At 43.5% G+C, this 14,018-nt stretch overlaps 1 protein-coding gene across 1 annotated transcript in view; it reads left to right on the top strand.

The window, feature by feature from the left end:
* Nucleotides 1-13,574, top strand: part of LOC101333490 (zinc finger protein 418-like) — a 29,219-nt gene extending 15,645 nt beyond the window's left edge. Inside the window, exons 2-5 of the mRNA XM_019928881.2 lie at nt 879-969; nt 6,643-6,967; nt 9,282-9,408; nt 10,679-13,574. Of these exons, the coding sequence (XP_019784440.1) occupies nt 6,935-6,967; nt 9,282-9,408; nt 10,679-11,976 (1,458 nt within the window). The 5' untranslated portion in view covers nt 879-969; nt 6,643-6,934 and the 3' untranslated portion in view covers nt 11,977-13,574. The remainder of the gene's footprint in view (nt 1-878; nt 970-6,642; nt 6,968-9,281; nt 9,409-10,678) is intronic.
* Nucleotides 13,575-14,018: the final 444 nt, after the last annotated feature.

Raw genomic sequence — 14,018 nt, 5'->3', positions numbered from 1 at the left:
TAAGGCATTTGGTGTTGAACTCATTGGCTTCTGTGTGACCAGGGGCATTGTCCAATTTAAAAGAACTCTGGGGCTTCCCTGATTATGAGGATGCAGCATGATTTATTCAGTCTCCCATTGATAGATACTACGTTGATTAATCTTTTTTATTATAAAACAATCGATACTAAATAGCTTTGTTATTACAAAAGACTTGCTCTTGTTGTTAAATTAAAACAATTTGCTATGTGAGCAAATCAATTTTCTGGTAGATTCAAATAAAATCAGTCTCTAACATACTTTCTAAATTGATGGAGTAGTTTCTACTAACATTACTTTGCATATTATCTTCATTCAGACTGGGTTGGGATCCTTGGAAATTCCTCACTCTTTATAGCTTTGTAACTCAAATTGGGGCATGGGTTGAGACCTCTGTGGGTCAGTTGGTCTTTGCTAGCAAGTTGGTTCTTTCTCTAAAGGGATCATCTACCAATGGCATGTTTTGGATTGAATGATGCTGGAAGTCAACATGTCTTCTGTTTACACAGAAAGGGGATGGAGCTTTCCCCCAGCATGACTTGCTTCCTGAGTAGTTTCTAGGCCATTAACCTTTGTCCCAGCACCTCTTTGGGGATCAAATTCTTAGCTCCATCCACTGAGTACATTGGCTTCTCCTATTTCCTCGACTGTATCCTGAAACTCCTGGTATATATTAACATTCCTGTGAGAGTAGCGAGGAGCAGAAACAGAAGTATGGGGGCGGGGGGAAACATATGCATATCTTCCTGGGATATTTCAGATAGATTGAGAGGAGATATCGTCTGTATCTGTGATATTGATGTAATGTGTTTGAGCCTTGCGGTCTGGGCTAATGACTCTATTGTCTTTGTTCTTTACAGATACAAGCAGTAAGTCCAATACATTCTCAGCAATAGACCTTCTTCTGGACCTTCCTATGAAGCCAGAGCCACATGCACCATCCTGATCCTGGTGAGCATGTTTGGCTTTTTTACTTATTCACATCTATTTTGTCCTTTTAGATGGCCCTAGTTGTAAACCCAAACTTGGCTGATGAAAACGTTTCTTCACTTGCGTCTTTGTTTCTCAACATTTTGTCCCTTTGTGCTGGTTAGCAGTGAAAACCCTGTCTCTAAGTTCTGTTTGTGTGGTGGGTAAGGCAAACACCTTTTTTCCAAATACGGCCTCTGAGCTCTAAGTTCCCTCCAGGACATTCAATCGTGTATTTAATAAATTTTTCTTTTTATGTTTATAGTCTTATAAACTATGTCAGTTATTCTGTTGGGAATTTTGCATCCACTATTGAATAATAATTGAAATAACTCATAGTAGTTGTAGGACACAAAAGAAACTGTCGAGGAAAGGGGAACCCTTCCAAGGCCGAAGAGTGGGCTCTTGTCTTACACTAGGAAGTGAATTGTCCGAGGAGACACATGTGCTGACAAAGCAAGAGACTTTATTGGGAAGTGACGCCCGGGCAGAGAGCGGCAGGGTGAGGGAGCCCAGGAAGAACTGCTCTGCCATGTGGCTCACAGTCTCAGGTTTTATGGTGACGGGGTTAGCTTCCAGATTGTCTCTGGCCAGTCATCTCGCTTGGCCCATAGTCTGACTTAGGGTCCTTCCTGGTGGCTCACACATCTCTCAGCCAAGATGGATCCAGTGAGAAGGGCTCTGGGAGGTTGGTCGACTCCTCCCTCTTTTGGCCCCTCCCCGTTAGTTTTCGGGTTAGCTTTCTGCTGCCGCACCTTGTTCCTTATCAAAACCTCCTGTTGTGAGACAGCTCAGGCAAGCAGGCCTGGCCAAGGCAGGTGGTTTTGGTCACCAGTTCCCTAACGAAACTATTGTGTAAATAGTTATTCAAAGATGTTACTCTAAAGTAACGTATGGCTTTTTCAGGTTTTGGGAGTTTGATGGTAGAAATCCCATGCTGACTTGAATTTTTTTTTTTTTTAATAACCCCAGTTCTTTGATTATTAAGGGAAGGGCTCTGAATCTGCTCCTTTATCTTTTTTTTTTAATTGGAGTATAATTAGTTTACAATGTTGTGTTTCTGCTGTACAAGTGAGTCAGCTCTATGTATACATATATCCCCTCCCTCCCTCCCTCCTAGGTCCCGCCCATATAGGTCATCACAGAGCACCAAGCTGAGCTCCCTGTGCTATACCCTGTGCTATACCGCTGGTTCCCACAGCTATCTGTTTTACACATGGTAGTGTATTCATGTCAAACCTAATCTCTCCCAGTTCATCCCACCGTCCCCTTCCCCTTCTGTGTTCACACACCCATTGTCTATGTCTGCGTCTCTATTTGTGCCCTAGAATTATGTTCATCTGTACCATTTTTTTAGATTGCACATACATGCATTGATATACAATATTTGTTTTTCTCTTTCTGATTTCACTCTGTATGACAGACTCTAGGTCCATCCACATCTGTACAAATGACCCACTTTCATTCCTTGTTATGGCTGAGTAATATTCCATTATGTGTGTGTGTGTGTGTGTGTGTGTGTGTGTGTGTGTGTGCGCCACATCTTCTTTATCCATTCATGGATAAAGTGTCAGTGGACACTTAGATTGTTTACATGTCCTGGCTATTGTAAATAGTGCTGCAATGAACATTGGGGTACATGACTCTTTTTGAATTATGGTTTTCTCAGGGTATATGCCCAGTAGTGGGATTGCTGGGTCATATGGTAGTTGTAGTTTTAGTTGTTGTTTTTTGTGTGTGTGGTATGCGGACCTCTCACTGTTGTGGCCTCTTCTGCTGTGGAGCACAGGCTCCAGATGTGCAGGCTCAGCGGCCATGGCTCACGGGCCCAGCCGCTCCGCGGCACGTGGGATCTTCCTGGACTGGGGCATGAACCCCTGTCCCCTGCATTGGCAGGCAGATTCTCAACCACTGTGCCACCAGGGAAGCCTGTAGTTTTAGTATTTTAAGGGACCTCCATACTCTTCTCCATATAGTGTAGGAGGGTTCTCTTTTCTCCACACCCTCTCTAGCATTTATTGTTTGTAGATTTTTTGATGATGGCCATTCTGACCACTATGAAGTGATACCTCATCGTAGTTTTGACTTGCATTTCTCTAATAATTAGTGATGTTGAGCATCTTTTCATGTATTTGTTGGTCATCTGTATGTCTTCTTTGGAGAAATGTCTATTTAGGTCTTCCACCAATTTTTTGATTGGGTTTTTTTTGATATTGAGCTGCTTGAGTTGTTTGTATATTTGGAAGATTAATCCTTTGTCAGTTGCTTCATTTGAAAATATTTTCTCCCATTCTGAGGGTTGTCTTTTTGTCTTGTTTATGGTTTCCTTTGCTGTGCAAAAGGTTTTAAGTTTTATTAGGTCCCATTTATTTTTGTTTTTATTCTCAATACTGTAGGAGGTGGGTCAAAAATTTAGGTCTTTAATCTATTTTGAGTTTATTTTTGTGTATGGTGTTGGGGAGTGTTCTAATTTCATTATTTTACATGTAGCTGTCCAGTTTTCCCAGCAACTCTTATTGAAGAAGCCATCTTTGCTCCATTGTATATTCTGGCCTCCTTTGTCATAGATTAGGTGACCATAGGTGTGTAGGTATATCTCTGAGCTTTCTATCCTGTTCCATTGATCTATATTTCTGTTTTTGTGCCAGTACCATACTGTCTTGATTACCGTAGTAGCCCTGTAGTGTAGCCTGAGGTCAGGGAGTCTGATTAATTTTTTGTTCTAATTCTGTGAAAAATGCCATTGGTAATTTGATAGGCGTTGTGTTGAATCTGTAGATTGTTTTGGCTAGTATAGTCATTTTTACAATATTGATTCTTCCAATCCAAGAACATGGTATATCTCCCCATCTGTTTGTGTCATCTTTGATTTCTTTCATCAGTGCCTTATAGTTTTCTGAGTACAGGTCTTTTACCTCCTTAGGTAGGTTTATTCCTAGGTCTTTTATTCTTTTCGTTGCAATGGTAAATGGGAGTGTTTCCAAAATTTCTATTTCTGTGCATTAATTTTGCATCCTGCTACTTTACCAAATTCATTGATTAGCTCTAGTAGTTTTCTGGTGGCATCTTTAGGATTTTCTATGTACAGTATCATGTCATCTGCAAACAGTGACAGTTTTACTTCTGCTTTTCCAATTTGTATTCCTTTTATTTCTTTTTCTTCTCTGATTTCTGTGGCTAGAACTTCCAAAACTATGTTGAATAATAGTGGCAAGAGTGGACATCCTTGTCTTTTTCCTGATCTTAGAGGAAATGCTTTCAGTTTTTCACCATTGAGAATGATGTTTGCTGTGGGTTTGTCATATATGATTGTTATTATGTTGAGGTAGGTTACCTCTATGCCCACTTTCTGGAGAGTTTTTATCATAAATGAGTTTTGAATTTTGTCAAAAGCTTTTTTTGCATCTATTGAGAAGATCATATGGTTTTTATTCTTTAATTTGTTAATATGGTGTATCACATTGATTTGTGTATATTGAAGAATCCTTGCATCTCTGGGATAAATCCCACTTGATCATGGTGTATGATCCTTTTAATGTGTTGTTGGGTTCTGTTTACTAGTATTTTGTTGACGATTTTTGCATCACTGTTCATCAGTGATATTGGTCTGTAATTTTCTTTTTTTGTGATACCTTTGTCTGGTTTTGGTATCAGGGTGATGGTGGCCTCGTAGAATGAGCTTGGGGAAGAGTTTGAAAAGGATAGGTGTTAACTCTTCTCTAAATGTTTGTTGGAATTCACCTGTGCAGCCACCTGGTCCTGGACTTTTGTTTGTTGGAAGATTTTTAATTACAGTTTCAATTTCATTACTTGTGATTAGTCTGTTTATATTTTCTAATTCTTCGTGGTTCAGTCTTGGAAAGCTGTATGTTTCCAAGAATTTGTCCATTTCTTCCAGGTTGTCCATTTTATTGGCATAGAGTTGCTTGTAGTAGTCTCTTATGATCCTTTGTATTTTTGCGGTGTCAATTGTAATTTCTCCTTTTCATTTCTTTTTAAAAATTATTTATTTATTTTTGGCACACATCCTTCTCTCTAGTTGTGACACGCTGGCTTGAGTGTGTGGCTCAGTAGTTGCAGCGTGCGGGTTTAGTTACCCCACAGCATGTGGGATCCTAGTTCCCCAACCAGGGATCGAACCAGCATCCCCTGCGTTGCAAGACAGTTTCTTTATTTTAAAAAAATTACTTAATTTATTTTTTTGGCTACATTGGGTCTTTGTTGTTGTGTTCAGGCTTTTCTCTAGTTGCAGCAAACAGGGGCTACTCTTTGTTGTGGTGCTTGGGTTCTAGGCGCACAGACTTCAGTAGTTGTGGCCTGTGGGCTTAGTTGCTCCGCGGCATGTGGGATCTTCCTGGACCAGGGATCGAATCCCTGTCACCTGCATTGGCAGGCACATTCTCAACAGCTGTGCCACCAGGGAATCCCGTTTGCTCTTTAGTTCTTCTAGGTCCTTGTTAAACATTTCTTCTATTTTCTCAATTCGTGATTTTGGATCATCTTTACTATCATTATTCTGAATTCTTTTTCACGTAAGTTGCCTATTTCATCTTCATTTATTTGGTCTTGTAGGTTTTTACCTTGCTCGTTCGTCTGTGACATATATTTTTTTGTCATTTCTTTCTTTTTTTTTTTTTTGATGAGTGGGGCTGTGTTCCTGTCTTGCTGGTTGTTTGGCCTGAGGTATCCAGCACTAGAGTTTGTAGGCTGTTGAGTAGAGTCAGGTCTTGGGGAGCTCAGGTCTGACTCCTCATTCCTCCAAAGGATGTTCTTGGAAGATGTCTTTCTGCATGTGTTGATTCTTATCTGCCTCCAGCTCAAGATAATCCCTATGCCAATGTGGCATATTTTGGTTCCCTGCCTTTGTATCTGATAAATTCAGCAGAAACACTCTTTCTCATAGTAAGAGTTGCTTCTTTGCAGGGAGAGTCTTATCATCTCATCAACTGAGGATCTGAATGTTTTCTCTGTGGGGTTTATCTAATGTATTCAGTCTTCAGAGGCTCTGTGTAAGCACTTAGTGACTTACCTAGATGGTCCTTTGAATAGGGCTCTATTACGTGGAATATAAAACCTGTTGTTTCCCCAAGAAAATTATGAGCTTTGTAATGTTTTCTAAATCAAGATCCCAAAAGTTTTCCTTGGTGCAGTTATTGTATTTTTTCAAGAATTCACATATTTTGGAAATGTTTTTAGTGCTTATGAAGTCACACAATTGTTTGTGCATGCACATGCACTTGTAGGGAGTGCTTGTCCCTTGTCAATTTACATGGTATTTTTAGTTAGAACTTCTTAGCATCTTTCATACCAAATGATTTATATACATGTAGATTAGCAAGTCACTGTCACTAAATCATTCTCACAGAAAGTGGGTGTGATCTTTGGCAGCTCAATTCAAGAGTGAATACCTCAAGGGAGTTCCCTGGTGGTCCAATGGTTAGGACACTGTGCTTTCAATGCCAAGGGCGGGGGTTCCAGCCCTGGTTGGGAAACTAAGATCCCACAAGCTGCAAGCCATGGCCAAAAAAGTAAATACCTCAAAATATCCTTAAAGATTTTATATCTTCATCTATTTAAACTCATTAAGTAGATAAAATATACAGAGGAGTTTTATTGAATGCTTTAATTCAGTGTTTTATTTACTCTTTAATTCAGTGTTTTATTCACTGCTGTGAGAACTACATTGACCAGAGGACCCTGAGCCATCAAATTCACGTCAGCGTGGAGCCAATGAAGGTCCAGGACTGGGGCATTTCCATGTGTGCCATCGTATCAAGGCGGGATTTCCGGCATTCTCCTAGTGGCAGTCTGTTTCCTACTCAGAGGTTCCACAGCTCTGCGTCTGGTCCGAGGTGACCAAATTAAAGAGGAGACACGACGAAGAGGAATTGTCTTTGCTGTACAGAGTCGGATCTGAAGCACTGGGTTGCTCCACCCACAGACTCCGATGGCGGCGGCTGTGCTGAGGGACACGCCTCAGGTAAACGCTCGTCCTCCAGGCCCTCACCACCCTCACTCCACCAGACACTAAAGCCCCGAGTGTGGGGCGCTTGCTCCTGTGCCCGCAGCCCAGGCCCCAGTGTCCAGGATGGTGAGGCAGCCATGGGTGGGGACCTGGGGCCCTGTTTCTGACAGACAGTGTGATGGTGCATGGGAGAGGGTCACAGGTGGAGGAATCAGCAGGTGTATAGGTTTGGAGGTCGGAGGATTCGGGAAACCTATTTCTTTAGGGAACAGAGCATTGAGATGGAGTGGCCCCTGGATTGGCAGGCTCAGGGGGTTGTTTCTTCATTCTGAAGGCCCTGGGAACCATGGGGAATTTCAACAAAGAAGACGAAGTTTTCCAAGAGGATTTTTAAAGGAAGAACAGACTGGAGAGGTTTGATGACAGTGAAGCACAGGGAGACTGAGTCCTTGTGCAAGTCACATAGCCGCTAAGAGTCAGCACTGAGGACTGAACCCTAGAGTTTAGACAGCCTGAGGTCTCTTTGCTCCAGTGGTGAGCAGAGCTATAATGGAGACCAGAGCCCACTGAGCTCCAGCATGGTTGCCTGCCTCCACTGACCTCTGCCCAGTGGTTCCCATAACAGTTGAAGTGCTTTTAGAATCTACACAAGTAAGAGGTGAGGGTGTCCCAGGGTCTCACTGATCATGACCCTATGCATGTGGTATCTGGGGTTGTGGTATCATGGGACCCTTCACCTGCCATTCTCCCAGCTCTTAGTCTGGGACCCTGGAGAAACGTCAACAGAGGCTGGAGGTTATATGGAGGTGTTCCCAATTCCAGAAATTAGTAAAGTCGTCAAGGGCATAGGCACCAGTATGTGCCAGATGCTTGAAGGTGAGGCCAAGCTGGGAATATTCAGGGAAATGTAAGTCTCCTTCTGATAAGAACAGAGTTAGGGAGGCAGGACTCAGGCCTGGAATGTCTCCCTGAGAAGTGGGTGTTGATTTTGGAGGTGGTAGGAGCAGTGGGGGAGTTTGGGTCATAAATGGAGGTGAACTTACACATGCCTTAACCTGTTCCATCTAGCTGCAGAAAAGAAAGGTCTAGAAATTTGAGACAGAGTTCAGCATTAGACACACATGGGTGGTGACTGCTTGGTGGATTGGGTGGGGCTTTCTGTCACGTTTAGGAAGGGGAATTCTTGTCCTGGTGGTAATATTATTAACAAATCAGGAAGAAGAGAGTAGATGTCAATTCTGGGTGTCTTTCTTGGGCACCAGGTTGGAGGAAGTGGTCTCTCAGACATAGGTAAAAGGTTTTAAGAGAGGTAGCCATTGAGGGAGGAGAGGATAATCTAGCAGCCACAGTTTCCAAGGGAAGAGTGGACATGAGGTGAATGCAGAGGCCTAGGAGTAACTGAGGCAGGATGACCCTGAGGATTGGGCTGCTGCTTATTCACCATTCTTGACTCACCAGAATTTTGTGGTGACCTTTTGTGGATCCTCCAAGGCTGGTTGATGAGCTTAGGGATGAATAGGACACCTGTGAGTTACTCGGCCTCATGTTACGGGCGGAATTATGACCGCCTAAAGTCTTATGTTGAAGTTTTAATCCCCAGTAACCCAGCATGTGACTGTGTTTGGAGATAGGGATTTTTATTAATATGAACCCTCATCCAACATGTCCAGTGTCCTTGTAATAACAGGAAATTTGGGCTCAGACACAGAAGAAAGACCAAGTGAAGTCACAGGGAAATGACAGCCATCAATAAGCCAAGGATTGAGGCTGTAAACGCAACCAACCCTGCCAACACTTGAACTGTCAGAAAATGAATTTTTGTTGTTTAAGCTAGCCACTATGTGGTACTTTGTTGTGGTAGCCTTAGCAGGAGGTGGGGTCCTGCAGCGGTCTGTAGTAGCAGGGCACTCTCAATGCTGTATGATGAGTAACAGGGAGACAAATGGAATCCCTGTGGCTGTGGGGATGCATTTATGGCGTGCACAGATGCAAGAGATGCTAAGAAAGATGTGCACACAGAGAGGGAGCATGAGCTGATGATTCTACATCTTTGGTATTAGGGACTTAAGAGTGCAGGGTGAGTCTACATTTAGTTGTACCTGGGAGGTATGCTCTGGGGTATCCCAGAGATATGGCCTGGCTGGGGGCTGGTGGGGCCCTGCAGGCAGGACCATGAGGAGAGAGTGACATTAGTGGCACCAGGACCTGGTATCGCCTCCGAGTTGCAGAGCTTGGGAGGAGGGTAAGCATGGGGTAGATGTGTTAATGATGGGTTGTGGGTCCTTGGGAGAGAGGCTTTTTGTGATTTCATCTCTCCCCATCATGGCAGGGTAGTGTGACCTTTGAAGACGTGGTAGTGTACTTCTCCTGGGAGGAGTGGGGGCTCCTTGATGAGGCTCAGAGATGCCTGTACCACGATGTCATGCTGGAGAACTTTGCACTTGTGACCTCACTGGGTAAGGCCCTCACACCCATCCCAGTACCTTGAGCTAGACTCTGATCTTCTCACAATTGAACAGTAGGTTCTGTCTCCTTTCCCAGTTCCCTGGCTGGGTGCTGTGGTCGACAGGGCTGGGCTGAGCGACTGCCCTCTTCTTGAACCTGCAGCCACTGGTGTGCTGCCCCAGTGAGCCTGATGGATCACACCTTACTTGCCCTCTCCCTGGCTGGGTAACTGTCCAGATCCATGGCTCCTGCCCAGGTTTTTCTGTCTCCTTTCTGTTGACATTCTTCCTGTCTGTGCCAGCAGTTGCCATTTGATAATATGTTGACTACATTTGGGGACGATGGGCTTTTATTTTTTGGCCATGCCGCATGGCTTGTGGGATCTTAGTTCCCCAACCAGGGATTGAACCTGGACCCTTGGCAGTGAAAGTGCAGAATCCTAACCCCTGGACTGCGAGGGAATTCCCATGGGCTATTCTTATAATATGCAGAATTGCTCTGGGCCAATGCTAGTCCATCACCTGTCCTGTCATTGCCTTAGGACTCAGGTCCCAGGCAGTTGTTCAACTGGGGTTCAGAAAGAAGAGTGCTGGGATGGACATGACTCCAGCCATGGCGAGATGGGCTCAGAGCAGGTCTCTCTTTGGTGAATGGCAGCTGATGGAGGGCATGACATCAAGACTGTATTCAGATCATATGGAACCTGTCCTGTGTCCACCAGTGTGTTGATGGTGATGCCAGTGACCACACCTCATTTCTACCTTTCCTGCCTTACTGTGGACACTTCTATAACTTCTGATTCTTCTCTGGGTCCCTGGCTGTCCCCACCTTTCTACTTTCATGTGTCACCTTTTCTCTACTGTTTCCCCTACAATGTTCCCCAAGATTAGGTCCCACATAATGTATTGCAAGGCATGCACATATCATTAAATAGACTGAATACCACGTAGTCAGTTGCAACCATATCTTCCTGCGCCTGGATACTTGAACACAGCACTCAAATAGCAGCAGCCAAGGCCCTCCTGAAGGGTGTTGGCAGAGAAGTGAATTGGAGATATTTCTTCCTGTGCTGCATGCCACCCTGACAGCCTCCATCTTGCAAGGGCTCCCTACTTCTTAGGGCTTTCAGAGTCCCAGTACTGTAAAGCAGCTCTTTCATCAACCTCATACTGAAAACAATCCAATGGCCTCATTCTTTGGTGTGTCTGACACATTTGTGTTGGGGCTGCCCCACCACCACCAAAGACAACACGCATTTCACCAGCATTTCTGTGCTTTCAGGTTGTTGGTATGGAATGGAGGATGAGGAAGCATTTTCTGTGCAGAGTGTTTCTGTAGAACAAATGTCACTGGGCAAGACTCCAACTCCAGATCCATCCATTCAGAAGACTCATCCCTGTGAGAAGTGTGTCATGGCCGGGAGAGACATTTTGTATCTGCCTGAGTACCAAGGATTGCATCCTGGGCAGAAATCATACACCTGTGAGGCATGTGGAAAACAATTTTGGTTCAGTCCAAACAGTCACCAGCACCAGAAGCACAATGATGAGAAGCCATTCAAAAGGGACATAGATAGGGCCTCATTTGTGACGAGCTACAGGTTCCATGTTTCAGGGAAGACCTTCACCTGCGAAGAAGTCGGGAGGGACTTCCTGGCTATGTTGAATCTTCTTCAGCATCAGGCCACTCTCAAAGGGGCAAAGCCACACAGCAGCTTCAGGTGTGGGGAGTCCTTTCATAGTGGAAAAAGTCATTACAAGTATAGTGAGTATGAGAAATTGTTCAGCTATGAATACACACTTTTTCAGGATGAGCAACTTCACACTAGAGAAAGTTACTATGACTGTGAGAAACCCTTTAACCAAAGCTCCATCCTTATTAATTGCCAGAGACCTGACACAGGAGCAAGGTCTTATGAGTGCAGTGAATGTGGGAAATCCTTTAGCCAAAGCTACAGACTCATTCAACACCACAGAAGTCACACTGCAGCAAGGCCTTATAAGTGCAATGAATGTGGGAAAGCTTTCAGCTACAAATTAAGACTTGTGCAGCACCTACAAATTCACACTAAAGTGAGGCCTTATGAGTGTGGTGAATGTGGGAAGTCCTTTAGCTACAGCTCCACTCTCATTAAACACCAGAGAGTTCACACTGGAGCAAGGCCTTATAAGTGTGGTGAGTGTGGGAATTCCTTTAGCCAAAGCTCCAACCTCATTCAGCACCAGAAGATTCACAGTGGAGCGAGGCCTTATAAATGCAGTGAATGTGGAAAATCCTTCAGCTACAAATGCAAACTTGTGCAGCACCTGCGAATTCACACTGGAGAAAGGCCTTATGAGTGTGGGGAATGTGGGAAATCCTTTAGCCACAGCTCCACTCTTAATCAACACCAGAGAATTCACACTGGAGCCAGACCATATAAGTGTGACGAGTGTGAGAAATCCTTTAGCCAAAAGTCCAACCTCATTCAGCACCGGAGAGTACACACAGGAGAAAAGCCTTATGAGTGTGGGGAATGTGGGAAGTCCTTTAGTCAAAGCTCCCACATCATTCAACACAGAAAACTTCACACCAGATAACCTCATGAATGCAGTGACTGGGAGAAAATCAGTTACAGCCAATGGTCTGTAATTAAACAAGTTCACAGCCTGGATAAAATTTATTTGTGCAGCAAAGTTGGGAAAACCTTCATCTAAAGGTCTCTGAGACCTACAGGGAACATGGGTTTTCAGTGTACTAGAACTAGAGTGTTTTTGTGAGGGAACCATCTGCTTGACATTGAACCTTATACAGCTGAGCATCCAGAGTGGGAAGGTTCCCCAGGAGTTCTAGGTTTGTGGGAAGCTATTAGGATCCTCTTTGCATATTCTACTGCTGGCTCTGTTGCCTGAATTATGTTCCTTCCAGTTTCTGTGGCAGAAGCCTCACCTCTACCACTTAGTAGTTTCCAGGTTCCAATAGTATGTATGTCCCTTGCAATGATCAGGGAAGGCAGATGTCTCTGTCCCATTCTCTACAGAACAGTAAGGAGGAGTAATTTTCAAGGGAGGAAGCACCTCTAGTGCCTCTGTGAGAAGTATAAATCAGTTCCCTTTTCCCAAGGATATCACATAATGCTGAGCACTACTGTGGGGAAGCTGTTCCCCGGGTACTGCAAAGGAATCACGTGCCTTCATGTCTAGAGTTGGGTTTTCTGGTGTTGGTTGTAAGACAGGGGTGAGGCTGGAACCTAAATTCACACACAGTGGATGTGATTCATATGCACTGGAGGAGGCTGTGGCGATGAGAGAGGTGTGCCTTTTCTAAACATGCCTCCACAAATATTCAGTGACTGTGGCTACATTGTGTTGGATGAGGTGTACATGCCATAGCTGTGTTCTTCCTGTAGCTGCGGTCATTGTCAGAGCATATAAAGCTTTGTATATTTGTTTAGCCTCCAGGCTGCTCACTCTAAGGATACTGCTGCATGGAGAAGAAAATGAAAATAGACAGAAGGGAGATCTTGAAGCCCAGAGATACAGTTTTTGTGACCTAGCAGCTGTTCCTGCCAACTCAGAAATGATCTTTATGAATACTTTCTGCCCTGTTGGAGGGCTGCCTCCCAAGCTTTCTAAACATCTGGTTATGAAAAAAAATGGGGAATTAGATTTCTATTTAAACAAATTCTTACAAAGGTTTATTGACATATAATTGATTTAAATTGTACAGTGTGGTTAGTTTTGACATAGTGTAAAAACCATGAAACCATTAAAAATGCTGATGGTTATCATATCTGTAATTCATAGTTACTTCCCTTGTATTTTTGGCCACACCACACAGCTTGTGGGATCAAGCCTGGGTCGTGGCAGTGAAAGCCCAGAATCCTAACCCCTCGGCTACCAGAGAATACCCTTTTAAAATCTCTTTCTGCCCTCACAACTACTGATTTACTTTTTCACAGTAAATTCGTTTGTTTCATAGAATTTACTTTTTAAAAATTGTGTTTTCCCTCCATGCTGCATAATTATTTTCTGATTCATAAATGTTTGCTTATGTAAATACTTCATTCTTTTTATAGCTGAGTACTATATCCTGTCTAGATGAACCACAATTTGTTTACCCACTTTTCTGTTAATGGCCATTTTGGCTTGTTTCCAATTTTCGGCTGTTACAAATAAAGCCTTATGTATATACACAATGGAAAGGCACAGGCGATGAAGCCTCTTTGTTTTTGTTCATGTTAGGGGTAACTTGTTGCATCTCGCCACACTATATTACTGAATTATGTAACACATAAACCTCTTCAGAGTCCATTTCTAAGATATAAACCTTTCATAACTCCAATATCAGTGCTCAGACATCCCACTTTAAAGCTTTTGTGTTTCATAAATCTCTTAACCTCTAGGTAGGTAGCTATTACATCTCTGAAGTTCCCCAATCATTCCACTAGAGTTTGCAACATGTTTGCAACATTCTATACGTGGTTTGTTGGGTCTCTCAAACTATTTAACATGCTGACCACCCCACCAATTTGAAGAGATTAGGGTGGGCAAGTTGAAGTGTCTTGATGGTGCACATCTGTGGCATTTTTTTTTTTACTACCAGAGCTCCACACAGCCAGGAAATTTTTCAGGTACTGTGT

The sequence above is a fragment of the Tursiops truncatus genome, chromosome 19, assembly GCF_011762595.2.
Source record: "Tursiops truncatus isolate mTurTru1 chromosome 19, mTurTru1.mat.Y, whole genome shotgun sequence".
NCBI classification, from domain to species: Eukaryota; Metazoa; Chordata; class Mammalia; order Artiodactyla; family Delphinidae; genus Tursiops; species Tursiops truncatus.
This window is presented reverse-complemented; position numbering and strand designations above follow the sequence as displayed.